Source organism: Sitodiplosis mosellana, unplaced genomic scaffold (genome assembly GCF_009176505.1).
Source record: "Sitodiplosis mosellana isolate CC-2019 unplaced genomic scaffold, AAFC_SMos_1.0 Smas_scaffold_38, whole genome shotgun sequence".
Taxonomy (NCBI): domain Eukaryota; kingdom Metazoa; phylum Arthropoda; class Insecta; order Diptera; family Cecidomyiidae; genus Sitodiplosis; species Sitodiplosis mosellana.
Window position 1 is genome coordinate 459,375 of NW_022595280.1, and position 13,911 is coordinate 473,285.

Genomic DNA, 13,911 nt, shown 5'->3' on the forward strand with positions numbered 1-13,911 from the left:
ATTCACTTGCTGTACGACGAACAAAGTTTTCCACGTTTCGCAAAGAGCGAATAAAGGCTGTATTTTTTCACTGTGCACTGCACTGGGAATGTAATCTAGCCGATTTTTGGCTTCATTTTATGCACTCTTTGAAATTTCCAACGCTGTCTTCTGTGTGGCAATTTTTCTCTCATCTGCGGTTTAAAGTGTGCACCGTATTGTGTTGCCTGTTGCTCACCACTAATTACTATTTGTATTACGGACACCGCTACACACACAATGCTACCAAGGCTGAGTCAGCATTATGCAAAGCCGGTCGTTATTTACATATACACACACACAAAACGTCACGTAGAACAAAACAAACAACTTTTTTTTCTCCTCACTCCACGAAGTTCATAAAACATTTTCTATTGTCGCAATATTGTGTTTATTCTTGCGCAACAAAGGCCCGTGATGAAGACAAAGCAGCGCACATTTTGCAATTCGAGAACAGCGATGTTTTCAACTTTAAAACCATCGCATTGGAAGAGCAAAAAAATTCACTTCCAACTTTTTCCGAATGAGATTCAGTCCTCTCTTTTGTTTTGCGTAACTTTGTCGTGGTTTTTGAGGTTGTTTGTTGTATGCGCGTAACTCACAATAGAAACCCGTAAGTTTTTCTTACCATTTGGGTTGATTACATTTTTCTCCACGTTTTATTGTTTGAGTGTCAACCTGCACAAGACTAAAACATGGTTCGATTTAATCTAGAGATTCGGGATTTTCGCCATCCAGAGCTGCTAGAATTTGAAGTATTAAGTTTTTGATCGCATTATATTTTCCGAAACCATTTTCGTTCAGGTTTCATTTGAAAAACCAATACACCTAGCTACGACAGTTTTCAGCCTTCGAAGCAAAATTATGAACGCTGACAGAATTGGGAGCGTCATTTTATCAAGCTTAATTCAGCGGTTTGTTCGGTAATTTGACGTTGAAAATGTTCCAATTTTAAACCGAACCACCGATGCAAAAACCGATAAAATTCCAGAATAAATCATTCTTCATTTGGTTCGCGGTGCGCACCAGTCAAAAATCGCAATCGCAAAACACTAACGAACGCTCGTTCGCTTATGTATTGACGTCATGCGGAGCCAGCATTATGCATTGCGACGACCACGGCTGAAAATAGTTGCTTACGTTTCGCTTTTGCCAATTCCATTCGAAAATAAACAAGCAATCGTATTGTTTTACGCGAACTTAACTGAAAAAAAGAGACAGTCACATACAAATACACAGCAAGGGAGCCGAAACGGTTGAGCGAGGTGAATGTGAAACGCTAACGCTTCGGCTGAAATCCGTTGGTTTTTGGTGTCTGTGGCTTTGGCTTGTTTCTCATTTGACACAATTGGATTATATGTCGCTAGTCGTGCCATTATTATTGCAACATTTCCAACAAAACACCTTCTTTTAAATTTTGAATATATCAATGATGAATTGAGTTCTCTCTATCTCCTTCGGTTATATATAAAAATGTCGAAATATTGACGAAGCGGGCTGTGTGTGTGAGAGTATGTTGTGTCTTAAAGTTGCTAATTTAAATCATTACATGCGATCGAATGATTTGGATTCTAAGCGATGAGTCGCTCGGTTAAGTATATATGCTTGATTGATGGGTTCCAATTCAATTTTGCTATGAACAAGCAGTTTTTGTGCGAAAAATAAAAATCGAGATAAGAAAAAAATGCCCGTTTACGAAACGGAACGCTGTAATTTACAATCACAGGATGAATAAGTAATATTTCGCGTGGGAAATGTTCTAAAACAAACTGGAGATTGAGAAAAAAATCGCGACTTTTTTTTCCATTGTTTACTACGATGTTTTCTTTATATTGATTGAAAAGCATTTATCTCTCGATCATTCTGTGCTATAGACGACTTTGGCATCGTTCCAAATTAGTCCACCTAGACTATGCGGTGGATGTATCGATTTCAAATGTGGTTTTTTGTTTTGTTTCGTGAATGGCATTTTACCGTTCGATCGTCATTTTTAATTAAAAATCATTCATTCGTTGAACAGGCGGCTGCTTCGACTCCACTCGAAAATTTGAATATGTAAACTTAGTTTTCAACAGAAAATAGAAAATAAAGATAAAACATACGTAAGCGTGAACAAATGATAGAAAGTAAAATAACATAGAAATGACGTTCAGTTCTTTTGAATCGGCTGCTGCAGAAACCGTTACACTGCTCTTTCACTGTGCTGCCTTCATTCAATTCATTCTCATCGAAAGCACATATACACGCCGCAAACGTAATGCATATAAAAACGTAATAAAAGAGCTCAAAAGTTTAATAATCGTTTATACTTCTCTCTCTCTCTCTCTCTCGACTTTTTTCATATCAATTAATTAAATCGTGTCTGGAATATCGAACACTTTCGATGTGAATGGTTGTTGTTTTGCATGGTTTTTGAACATGTTCAAATATAAAATCGATCGTCTCTATCGCAATCCGAACAATTTCTTCCCGCAACAAGAGATGAGCGATTTTTTTTTCATCAAGTCAATGGAATGGTTTTATATGGAACGAGGGCTCGAGCTTGAGCGCACACACGTTTGATTCAAGTGTGTAAAAGAAAGATTGAGAGAGTTACAAAAGAATGAAGCGAAGAAAAAAGCACACACAGAGAGAAGCATCAGAAACAACAACAGCAACATTAACGGCAACAACAGCACTAGCATTAGCAACAAGAGGCAGACGTCAATATTGTGGTAAATAAAAGGCAATCTTCTGTGCACAAAACACAAATGGTTCTCTCGTGCTCTGGATATGTCTATTGCTATTAGCTAGCATATGAGCTACGGCAACAACTACAACAACAGCAGCAAATAGAACGATATTTGCTGTTGAAAGTCTGCGAATTCAGCGCGACTGCCGTTGATGTTGCCGTCGCACATCGTTCACATAAATTCCCATTCGAGAGTGAAATCGCCATGTAAACGCGTAATAGAAGCGAAGACGAACCACACAAGAAACGATCAAAGAGCAAGGCATTTAAACAATTTTCCATTGAAAATGTACATCAAAATTATAAAAAATTAAATAAATTCCATGCTAAATCCCCTCGGCAAAGCGAGTCTTAGTGCGAAAAAAAGAAAGCCTAGAAGCGAGTTGCGTGTATGTTTCGTTTGTTTCGAGAGTGTGTTTGTTGTCAGTGCAACAATTTTATTAGCTGGGGTCTTTGTTAGCAATGCTTTTAATTGCTATGTTTTCAAGTCATGTTCACCGTTACATATTTTTCTTCTTCTTCTTTTACGTGAATAGCGACTCTCTAGCTAATTACCCACGCTTCAATAACAAAAAAAAGATGAAGTGCCTGAAATAAAGTGAACGAACAAAAACCTCCAAAGTAAATTTTATGCAATTATTAGCCGAATTTATTTAAGGCAATCAATTGCCTGACAAATATTTGTGTATTATTAAGTGTGTGTGGTGAAATGTGTTTTGATGTCCAAATTACATTCTTAGGTGCTTTGCTTTTGGAGCGCGCGCTTTTTTTGCGTAACTCCGTGGAACGATTTAATGAGAAACCTTCAAAAACCCAGAAATCGGTTTTATGAGCATAGTTCACATTCTTGCGAAATTAATATCGGTTTTTATATATGTGTGTGAGCTTAGCTCTTGGTCTTGACTCTATGAATGCGATAAATTTTTATAGTAGCTGGCGTGACAATATGACGCGAACGACATGATCGACTCAATAAAATGCGTATGCAATAAAGTTAAGCACTGTTTCGTGGTTTTCTCATCCAATTCTCCGCACAATTCATCTATAAACTTGTACAAAACGTCACATACACACTCTTTTGCTAAACACAAATTTAGGTGGAAATAAATGCTCTGGGTTTTTTTTTTATTCTGGGGTGTATTACGATGCTTTCACCCGATGTGTCATCAGAAATGTGCCATTAGAAGGCGGAAAAGAAGTTGTACGATGATGTTGTTGTTTTTTTTTTCTTTGTGGTCGTTGTCGAGCGTGAAAGGATTCAGTTCAAAGCACAGCTTCTGGAATGTGAGGTGAAATTGGTTTGTGGTACGCGCAAAATTTATCACTAAGGTTTTAGTTGTTTCTGTCGTTTCATTCAATGAACAAAATTTGGCGGAAATTACGTGTTGTCAGTGTGGTCGTAAAAAAGCAAATGGCAAAACATTTCAAAGGATTTAGATCGATTTCCCGTTTAATATTTATTTTCGGGAGGGACCCGGGCGATGAAGATGATGCTGCTACTTCTGGGTGTCGAGAATAGCATAAAGCTTGTAGCAGTCAAGAGATTGGTTTGATTGCTGCTACAGTTGGTTCGGACCATGACAATGTCATAAATTATTATTGCTACGATGCTTGATGGTCGAATAAAGATACACGGTTGTTCACCAAAACAGCAGCACCATCACCATCACCATCACCACCAACGAATGCAAACTATACACGCACATTGAATTGTGCGAACGAGCGCGCTCCAAACAAAAAAACTAACCAACAAAACAACACCGCATTATTTTTTGTTTCTGTTTCATTATTATGTAGCTAGCAAACATCAATGTACGACAAGCGTTCCGTACAAACTCATGTAATTGGATGATGCCAACGACTTTCGCTGACGCACAATACAGACACACACACATACATACCGAACCCATTATCTTACGCACGCTGCATGTGGGTTTTGCGAACGGTTTGCCACACACTGTTTACATACGGAACTTGATCGAAACGAGAGGAAGAAAAAGAAAAAGAAGAAATACCATGACTCTCTTCTGCTACAACTAATATAAATGTGTTTATGGCTTTTTTTCGTTCAAAAGCGAAACAAATACATTGGCAACGAACAAGATATAGGCGAATAGTGACCACTTAAGGTAAGTTTGTACACACAGATACAACATATATACATATACATATATATAAACCATGCTGAAATATATCGCGCTTTCGACTCAAGCGTTCCAATTTTGTGTGCTCGGAATTTATCTGTGAATTTTTCAGTAGCTCATAATGTTTTCGTTGCGAATTTGTGCTCCGTTCATTTTTTTTCGCTACAACTTTCGAATTTATTTTTTCGTCTCTTTTTCGAGAAATGAACGAGCGATTCTCACAGCATGTTGTATTTCTAATGGTCATTCTACGTTGTTTTTCATTCTGATTTTTCCGAAAAGTAAACACTGGAAAGACGCTTTTGTTACGCTACTGTGTGTGTGTGTTTTTTTTTTTTTTTCTTCGTTCTATGTGAAAAGAGATCACAACACAGAACAGATAGAGGGAACGAACAGAAAAAAATGAACGTATTTTATAGCACTGGCCTTCTTCTTCATTTATTTTGGAATGCTAGCAAAATCATCCATGCATTACACGAAGCGCAATGCCCCACGTACAACCGCGTGGAAATAACAAAAATACGACCAAGAGCATTGTCGTTTTTTTTTCTCGGACCAATGCCATGGATTTGAAGCGCAGAGAGAATGAAAAAAGTACAACGAACACAGAAAAAAAATGCGCTGACAACAATCATTATGTTTTATGAGCATTGAACAAAGAACCGACATATATACAGCAGATAAAAACCTAATATCGGTCGCTGTTGCTGTTGCCACTGCGATGCGATGGTAAAAGTTGAATCTTTGGTGTGTGTATTTTTGCTGCTGTTGCTGTTCAATTTCAACATTTCTCGAAAACGAGTAAATTTTGTTGCAACCGAAAAATTGATTTTTAATTTTCTCGAAGTGAAGTATTGATTTGACTCCCAATTCATCGTCTCACGATGTTCTCGCGCTTCTGTTTGTTTTTTTATTGGTTCTTCGTCGCTCTCTCATGTTCATTTAAATGACGTTAGTTTGGGTTAAAAATTGGCAACGGCGCACGTTGTTAAAAAGTAATTTTTTTTCGATGCTCTCGATTCAACGAGAAATTGAAAAATGATTGAAAATTGGTGTATGCTTACCGCTGTAAAGTGATTGAATTCGGCGGGTTCGTGAAGAACTATCTCGTTTCGTGTATAATGACGGTAATCCCAGAGACGAATTGGCTTTTTTCGGTGTTGATGTTAACCGCGAAAAACCGGGCGGACGATAGCGCGCACTTTTTACACTGTTTTGCAAAAATTGATGGACACTTTGTGACTTTTGCGACGACAATTGTGCATTTTGCGTGGTGGAACGTGGAAGTGAGTTTGTACTAGACAGAGATGCGGTTGCTGTTTGTTGCAAACTGCGTGGCAACGTTGAACGATTGCCCATAATATGATGGCGTCGTTCTTCTTCCGATGATTCTTCATCGGAGTCGGGAAATGTTGGCCGCTTATGATGATGATGGCTCGATGAAGTTCGTTGATTATTATTTTCCGATCCCCACAGTTTCGATGATTCAATGCTGTTGACGGCATCGGTTGAACCAGCGCCAGCACCACCAATACTGCCACATGATCGCACCCGATCCAATTGTTCACGGCTTAGACTACATTGATTGAATAATAAATCGCCTGCCGATCGACGCTTTGCTGCTAAAGCGGAAGCAGACGATGAATTGTCACGGTCGAGTAGGGTTAATTTTGTTCTTGAGTCACCATTCGCTAGTAATGCTGACTCAAAACTACCACGCCATGAAAATCGTTCGTAGTCACTGGCCTCTTTTTCTTCGGCTGCTATGTCACTCACACCGCTGCTCGATTGATGATGCTGCAATCGAGTGCCACTCAATAGTAAATCGTGCGATTTACTGCGCGGCAAATTTAAATAGCTTTCGGAATTTTCCATTAAATTGTCATGTGGTGCGTGCATTGGATCGTCTTCATCTTCGTCGGTGGTTGTGGCCGAGATTTTTTGCTGTAATTTTTTATGGTATCGAGCGCTTGGCTTTGGCGACGTATGACTTGCATGCGATTCACTGCTGCTCACTTCATGCATCAGTGCGACCAGTCTTGTTCCAATATGGCTCATCACCTTTGCGAATATCGGCGGCGAATGATTCGATTCTTTTTGCTGCTTTTCGTTGTTTATCTTCGAAAAGGAGGAAACTAGTTTGTGATAAACCAAGGCTGTTTCACGATTCAAACATTGTTTATCATCGAATAAACCACCATCACCGATATCGCCTTCATGATCACCGACCGAACCTTCGAATTTCTTAATAATTTGCTGACAACTAGCCGATATTTGTTCTTGTAGCTCGGATTTGCTGGTCGATGATGCCGCTCCTTCTAAATCGGAGCTCGTGTAATCTGACGAATCATATGAATCCGACCATGTCTCTTCGCTACTCAAATATTCCACAATTTCACGCACTTGATCGTCATTAATACCGGGAACCGTTTTCATTAAACGCGTCAATTCATTTTCGAAATAGATGAGTTGCGCCGGTTTGGCTTTTGATCGTGGCTTCGGTACGGGTGTGCCATTTTTGGGCGTATTCGCTCCGCTCATTATGGGTGTCGATGATTTCGATGTGCTATTTCGTTGTGCATTTGCATTCGATGCAACGAGCGTTTTAACAAATTGTCGCAATTTCGACATCATGAGATTCGTTTCTTCATCCGAACTGTAATTATTGAAACTGTCTTTGCGTGCCAGCGATGATGATGTGGATGGCGATGCCATTTGCTGCTTACCACTCGCTTGTTGCGACACATTCTCTTTTGTTTCTTCTTCGATTTCTTCCAATTCGATTTTCATTTCGGCACCATTTTTGTGTGGATCATCATTTTTGAGCAAATCATCGTTGCTACCGATGAAACCGCTGTCACGGCTACTTTGCTTCTTCGTTGCACCATTGGCAACCGATTGAGCCGAATAACCACCTTCTTGTGTCAATGAATTTTTACCGCTAACACTCTCCTCATCCGACACCGCACCAATTGACTTTTTATTGTCTTCACTGTCGCTGCTCTTCTTTTTGATTTGCTTTTTGCGTTTCAGCGTGTCATTTGGATTTGCGTCTTTCTCTAAATGTATCACAGTGTCATCGCATGTATCTGTTTCGGACGAATCATTGGATTCATTGGCAAGCGATGGATTCTCGTTCGATGCAATCGAATCGTGATTGTCATCTTTTGTGGCCAATAAATTATCGAGAGACGAATTGTGAGATCGATGTGGTGTGCCACGGGCACGAACCAACCGTTTGCGACGCTGTTCCGGGCTTGCATGGCCTTCACTATCACTACCAACACTGCCACTGCCATCGGAGTTTTGATCACGTTCATTCGACGAAAAACCCATGAATGTGGACAAAAAGTACTTTTCCAAACGCGATGAAGCCATCGCATTAACATCAACATTGGCATTTTCAGCGCCACCCAATGAATCCATCCCTTCACTGCACAAACTGCTCGTTTCCGAAATACTGTCTTCACGCGTGTCTGCATTCGACATAGTCGATGATTTGCCATCGCCTAATCCAAAGAAAAAGTATTTCTCCAGTTCCGATGCCGACATTCGATTCTTGTTTCTATCATTGACCTCAACTTCACTTTCTTCACAACTCTCTTCGACTATCGTATGCAATGTAAAATCGATCGATGTACGATTATAGCCACGAAGTTCTTCTTCGCGATCGCCCGACGATGAAGAACAGCACATAGCCAAATCTTCAGCATATTCAGTTTCTGAATCGGTTGCTGTAGCTGCGGCAAAATCCTCATCATCACCACTCCCGATCCACGAATCATCATCGGCCAAACCATCTTCCAAACAAACCACGGCCGATAACGTATTTTGGCCCGTCACCACTGTCACATCATCATTATTAATACTGTCATCACCACTGCGACTACTGTTGTTATTTGCCATTTGATTCGCACTGAAATTTCTCGATTTTAACATTTCACTATCAAACACTGAACTGTTGAATGAATCATTTTCAAATGTTGGCAAATGCTCACTGTAATAAAAATCACTCGAATGGTTTGTAACAATGGGTCGTCGTTTGATGGTTGGCGTCGATGTATTCAACGAGTCTTCTTCAAGCGATCGCGTAAAATAGCCAGCCAATGAATTTGGCTCGTATTCATCGTCGGACAGTCGATTTGTGTGCTGAACGGTGATGGAATCGGAGGAATCGGAATCGGATACGATGTGCGTTGTGTCTGTAGGGACGATATTTACATTTGATGTTGCCAATGGCGCTCGAATTTCTTGTGTGATCATCACTAAACTTGTATATTTTGCTGCTGCTGCTGCTGATGATGATGATGATGTTGTTGTTGCTGTCGTCGTTCCACTTGTCTGCCCATCCGTACTGTTCAAACGTTCATTTTCAACTGCTGATCGTGTTATACTGCCAGTGTCTGTGTAACGATCTACCTGAGCGTCGTCAAACAAACCGTAACATTCATTTGTTTGCACACCTGGTACATGCTCGTTAGTATTGGTTGCGACCGATTGCGGTGCCGTTGAGGGGAAATCAAACGCATGATCGTACGGCTCAAACAATTCCAATGGATTGGTTTCTGCGCCGATGAATTGGCTTTCGATGCACTCAACTCTTTGCTCAGCTTGTTTACCAGAGTCATTAGTGGCCATTGGTTGCGGTTGTGCATGTGTTTGTGTTAATGTGTGTGGTGTGCGTTGGTCGGATGCACTTTCTAATGAATTGGGCGTTGTGGATGACGTTTCGTTGCTGTTGCGACCATTGTCGTTGGCGCTATTGCTGCTGCCGCCATGGTCGACGTCGCTCAACACATTCAAACTGGTTGTTGTGTTAATAGTATCGACTTTCGCTTCGTTGTCGTCGTCGTCGTCGTCGTCGTCGTTGTCGTCGTCGTCGTCGTCGTCGTCGTCTGCCAAACTCAACTGGTGACTTTTTATAATATTTTCGGTTGTTTCATCGTCATTCTCATGCATCAATACCGTTTGTTTTGTCTCTTGATTTTTGTCTGAAATGTTAACGACAATGGGATTTAATTTGAGTGCATTTTTCTCAGGCGATTTATTTGAATATTCCACTTTACCTGGCATTTTATCGTGCATGGCATCGTATTCCGTCGTCGACTGCATTTCGCTTGTACTTTCAGCATTTCGAGTTATAGCTCCGGTTTTTGTATGCGATGCCATTTCTTGTTCGCTTTTCATATCGTTCAGCCTATTGTTGGTGCTTGAAATGTCATCGACACCATGGATCCCATGCACTGGTTGCTGTTGCTGGTGTTGATCTTGTTTTTGCATTTGCTCGCAAACAAAACCATTCATGGAAACTGGATCAGTTTCTAAACTTTTTATGGTTGCCATGGAGTTTTTAACATCCGATTCATTTTGTGTGTGTGATCTATCGTTTTGTCTATGGACACACAATAATTGTTGCTGTTGTTGAATCTGTTCCATTTTCTCGGAATGTTCTTCAGCATTCGCATTCCATTCAACCGTCCTGCATTTGACCGATTCACCATCCGTTTGTTGCGATAACAATTGATCGAATGGAACATGTTCATCATTCAATTTCTGTTCAATGGACTCACATAAATCATGAACCATTTGTTGAGCTTGACTTCGCAATGTATCCGCAATGCGTTCACTATCGGCATCCATATTCACACGTATCTCACCGGCGACGATATCCGTATTGGCTGCTGCCGCTGCAGCTGCTGCTGTTGCTGCCGCAGTTGATTGATTATGAAGGTCAACTTGTTCATTTTGATGCACGATTGCATTTTCTTTGTGCTTTTCGCCTGTTTCACATGAATTCTCTTCTATTGGCATTTTTTCAATCACCGTTTGTTCGTTCTCGTCTTCAGAACTTCGGTCGTCGTCATCACCGTTGCCGCTACTGGTGTTGTTGCTGCCGCTCGTAATGTTACCGTTTTGCTTTGTTTCGCTTCCCAAAAACACAGGTTCAGCCATTGTATTTGGTTGTTCACACTTCGGCACAATGCGATCGATACTGTTGTCATCGTCATCGATCCGCTTGATAGAGCACAGTACAATTTCATCGTTTTGATCGATGTCATCGTAACTTTCGGTCGTTGTATCATCGATATAATTATAATTAACCGTCTCACTGCCATTCTCTGGCAATGGCTTTATGTAGTTCAATACAATTTTTTCAGTGTCGGTGTCATTATCACTCGAATCATCTGTGCTATTGACATTGGTGCTTTGCGAATCGCTGTCGGATGAACTAGTTTTTTTATTCACAACAAACACTTTGTAAAAGCCCTTTGATTTGGGTCGCCGATCGGCCACCATCAATTTGGAACTTGAATTGTCATCGCTGTCGGATGCTTCCGGCGCCGACGAACAACTCGGTTGCTCACGCGTTGAATTCGATAGCAAATCTTCACAATCACTTGATCCACTTACGGAAATTGAGCTGTGTGCCTCTTTTCCTTTCACCGTTTTTCCATTCAATACATCGTAATTACGTTTGATTGATTTGCTTCGTGATGTTGAACGATTGGTTTCGGCATCGCTGCCATCCGAAGACGATGATGAAGCTGATGAATCGCACGAAGACGACGAAAACATACTTTCAGACCGTAAATAGCCAGCCATATCACTTGCACCTGCACTATCGTCACGCAGAAATTGATCTGACGCTTTTCTAGCCAATGCACTGCATTTTGATAAATCTCGATATTTATTGCTTTTTGTTGACGGAACTCCACTGGACGCTTGGTTTGAACTGGATTTGGGTTTTGATGCGGAATATTCACTAATTAAATTAAATGCACTTATCGATTCGCCGGCACTTTTCTCTTGATCGATGGCCTTGATGCGATTGTTTAACGTTGTCACCGCCGCCGCTGTCGCTGCCGTCACTAATCCCCGATTGAAATGCGATTTTCGCAGTGGTTCGTCACTTTTAACAATTCCATGCGATAGTTCACTTAATTCATCGAAACGATTATCGAAAATGGCACAATTCAATGGGTTTGCGTCAGCCACATCGATGAAATTTTTACTATCATTTTTCAGCGCAACAAGATGTCGGCTCTTTAATTCACCATTTAAATGATTCAAGTTTTGGTCGGTATCGATGGTGATGCGTGCATTTATCGTCGGTATGCTTAGATCGACAGTTGGTCCGGTACTGAGACTGTTCATTTGTTCTGTGCGATCGTTATGCGTCGATATACATGTATTGTGGCTGGTGTTTGTGTGCTTATTGCAATCGTTGCTGCTGCTGCTACTAGTCGACTGGTTGCCACTTGCAAGTGTTGTTTCGTCTTGTTGTGTGTCATTTTCTTGGTTACGCGACGATGCGTCTGCATATGCAATGCTGCTGCTGCTGCAATTGCCAGTTGGCAATGTATGTGTTGGTGTTGTGTTGCTCATTTCCACTTGAGTAGCATAATTCTTCAAGAAATCGCTGGCAATATTTCTATGCGATTCGATGTGGTTTCGTTGCTGTTGTTGATGGGCGAGCAAAAGATCAGGGGCGGCCGTATTCCACAGTTGAAACAATTCAGCGGCTTGTTTCTTCTGTAATGCGCGCACATCTGAGCTATTTGCATCGTCGCCAATAACAAAGATCGGCACTGGCACTGGGATTGGCACGTACTGAGGTTGATGACCACAATCGCATCGAGATCCTGAACACGATGAAGAACTTTTGTTCACCGAATGCCGGAAAGTACGTTTGAATCGTGATAATTTCCGACGAATATCAACAAATCCATCGCTGCTCGTTGGCGATGAGCTATGCTGAGCCAAGAATTCTTCGTCGGTTGTGTGTATGTCGGCGACATTTGTTCGACGCCTCTGCAAATTGGGCGACACGAATGGCGATTGAATTGCACAATCACGGAAAATTGTCTTTGTCGTGGTGGCTGCACTTGGTTCAAAATAATCCCAATCACAATCGTCTAGCGAAATACTGTGTCGATTGGTTGACGAGCACGTTGAACTACTGTCCTCCAAATCATCCAAACTCGACGAGTCTGAGCTGATAAACACCAATTTATAATCATCACTTTCCGGGCAAATCATTTTTAATGTCGTACAGCCTTCATAATCGGATACATCGTCCTGCATCAAGGACACATTACGTGCACGTTCGCCTGTGTGACCCCACACGCCAAAACAAAAGCCAAATGATCCAACGAACATAAAATGGAAAAAAAAAGAATGGAAAAACAAATAATATAAAAAAATCAAATCAAATCAAATCAAATAAAAACGACAATAATAAATCGGACAAACATAAAATGAATTATGAACAAACTTGGTGAGAGAATAGAAGAAGAAAATTGTTACACGCTGTGCAAATAAACGCAATGCAAAGAAAAAATCAAGAGGAAAAAAAATGAACACAAAAACAAACAGAAAATGAATTATAAGTCAACTACAGCAGCGCAGCGAGTGCGCATAATGAAAATTTGTGTCTGGCGATGGAAGTGTGGCTTGGCAAATAAAGTGGGAGAGAACGGGAGTGTGAGTGGTGACAAATAAAGAAAAGCCAATCGTCTGTATGAAGAAAACAAAAATTGTGAACGTGCAAATAATACGAGAAATAAATTTGTTTGGATAGCCAATAGCTTAAGAGCCAGGCCAAACAACAGAAGAGAGAGAGAAAAACATGATTCTGTCTCGAGGGTAATTGATGTGATGTTGTGAGTTCTGCTTCGTAAAATCTTCTAATCGATTGATTTTCGCTTGCTCGCTCACTCGCACGCTCTCTTCCATTCGTTCTCATAATTAATGCAACAATGTCATCTATGCCGATGTGACTTAAAATGAGAAATCACCGCCGAACTTTGTAATATTATTGCGAACAATTCATTAATTTGCAGGTCAAACATCAACTAATGAGATGTTGATGGCGACTCTCTCTCTCTCTCTCACACACACACACTCGCGCCAAATAATAAATAATCAAATGTGCGATGAAATCCAATTATTTCAATGTAGGTGAATGGTGTGTACGTAGTAACAATGCTTTCCATTTGCTATTATCATAAATAAATT

The 13,911-nt window shown here is 40.7% G+C and overlaps 1 protein-coding gene across 3 annotated transcripts in view; it reads right to left on the reverse strand.

Annotated features, from left to right (window-relative positions):
- LOC129569584 (uncharacterized) overlaps positions 1–13,911 on the reverse strand; it is a 128,918-nt gene that overhangs the window by 20,277 nt on the left and 94,730 nt on the right. For 2 of the 3 annotated variants that reach the window (XM_055448577.1, XM_055448576.1), the window contains 2 exons: positions 9,960–13,004; positions 5,958–9,884 (listed from right to left, as the gene is read on the reverse strand). In XM_055448577.1, coding sequence (XP_055304552.1) covers positions 5,958–9,884; positions 9,960–13,004 — 6,972 coding nt within the window. The remainder of the gene's footprint in view (positions 1–5,957; positions 9,885–9,959; positions 13,005–13,911) is intronic. The other variant, XM_055448574.1, reaches the window with a different exon arrangement.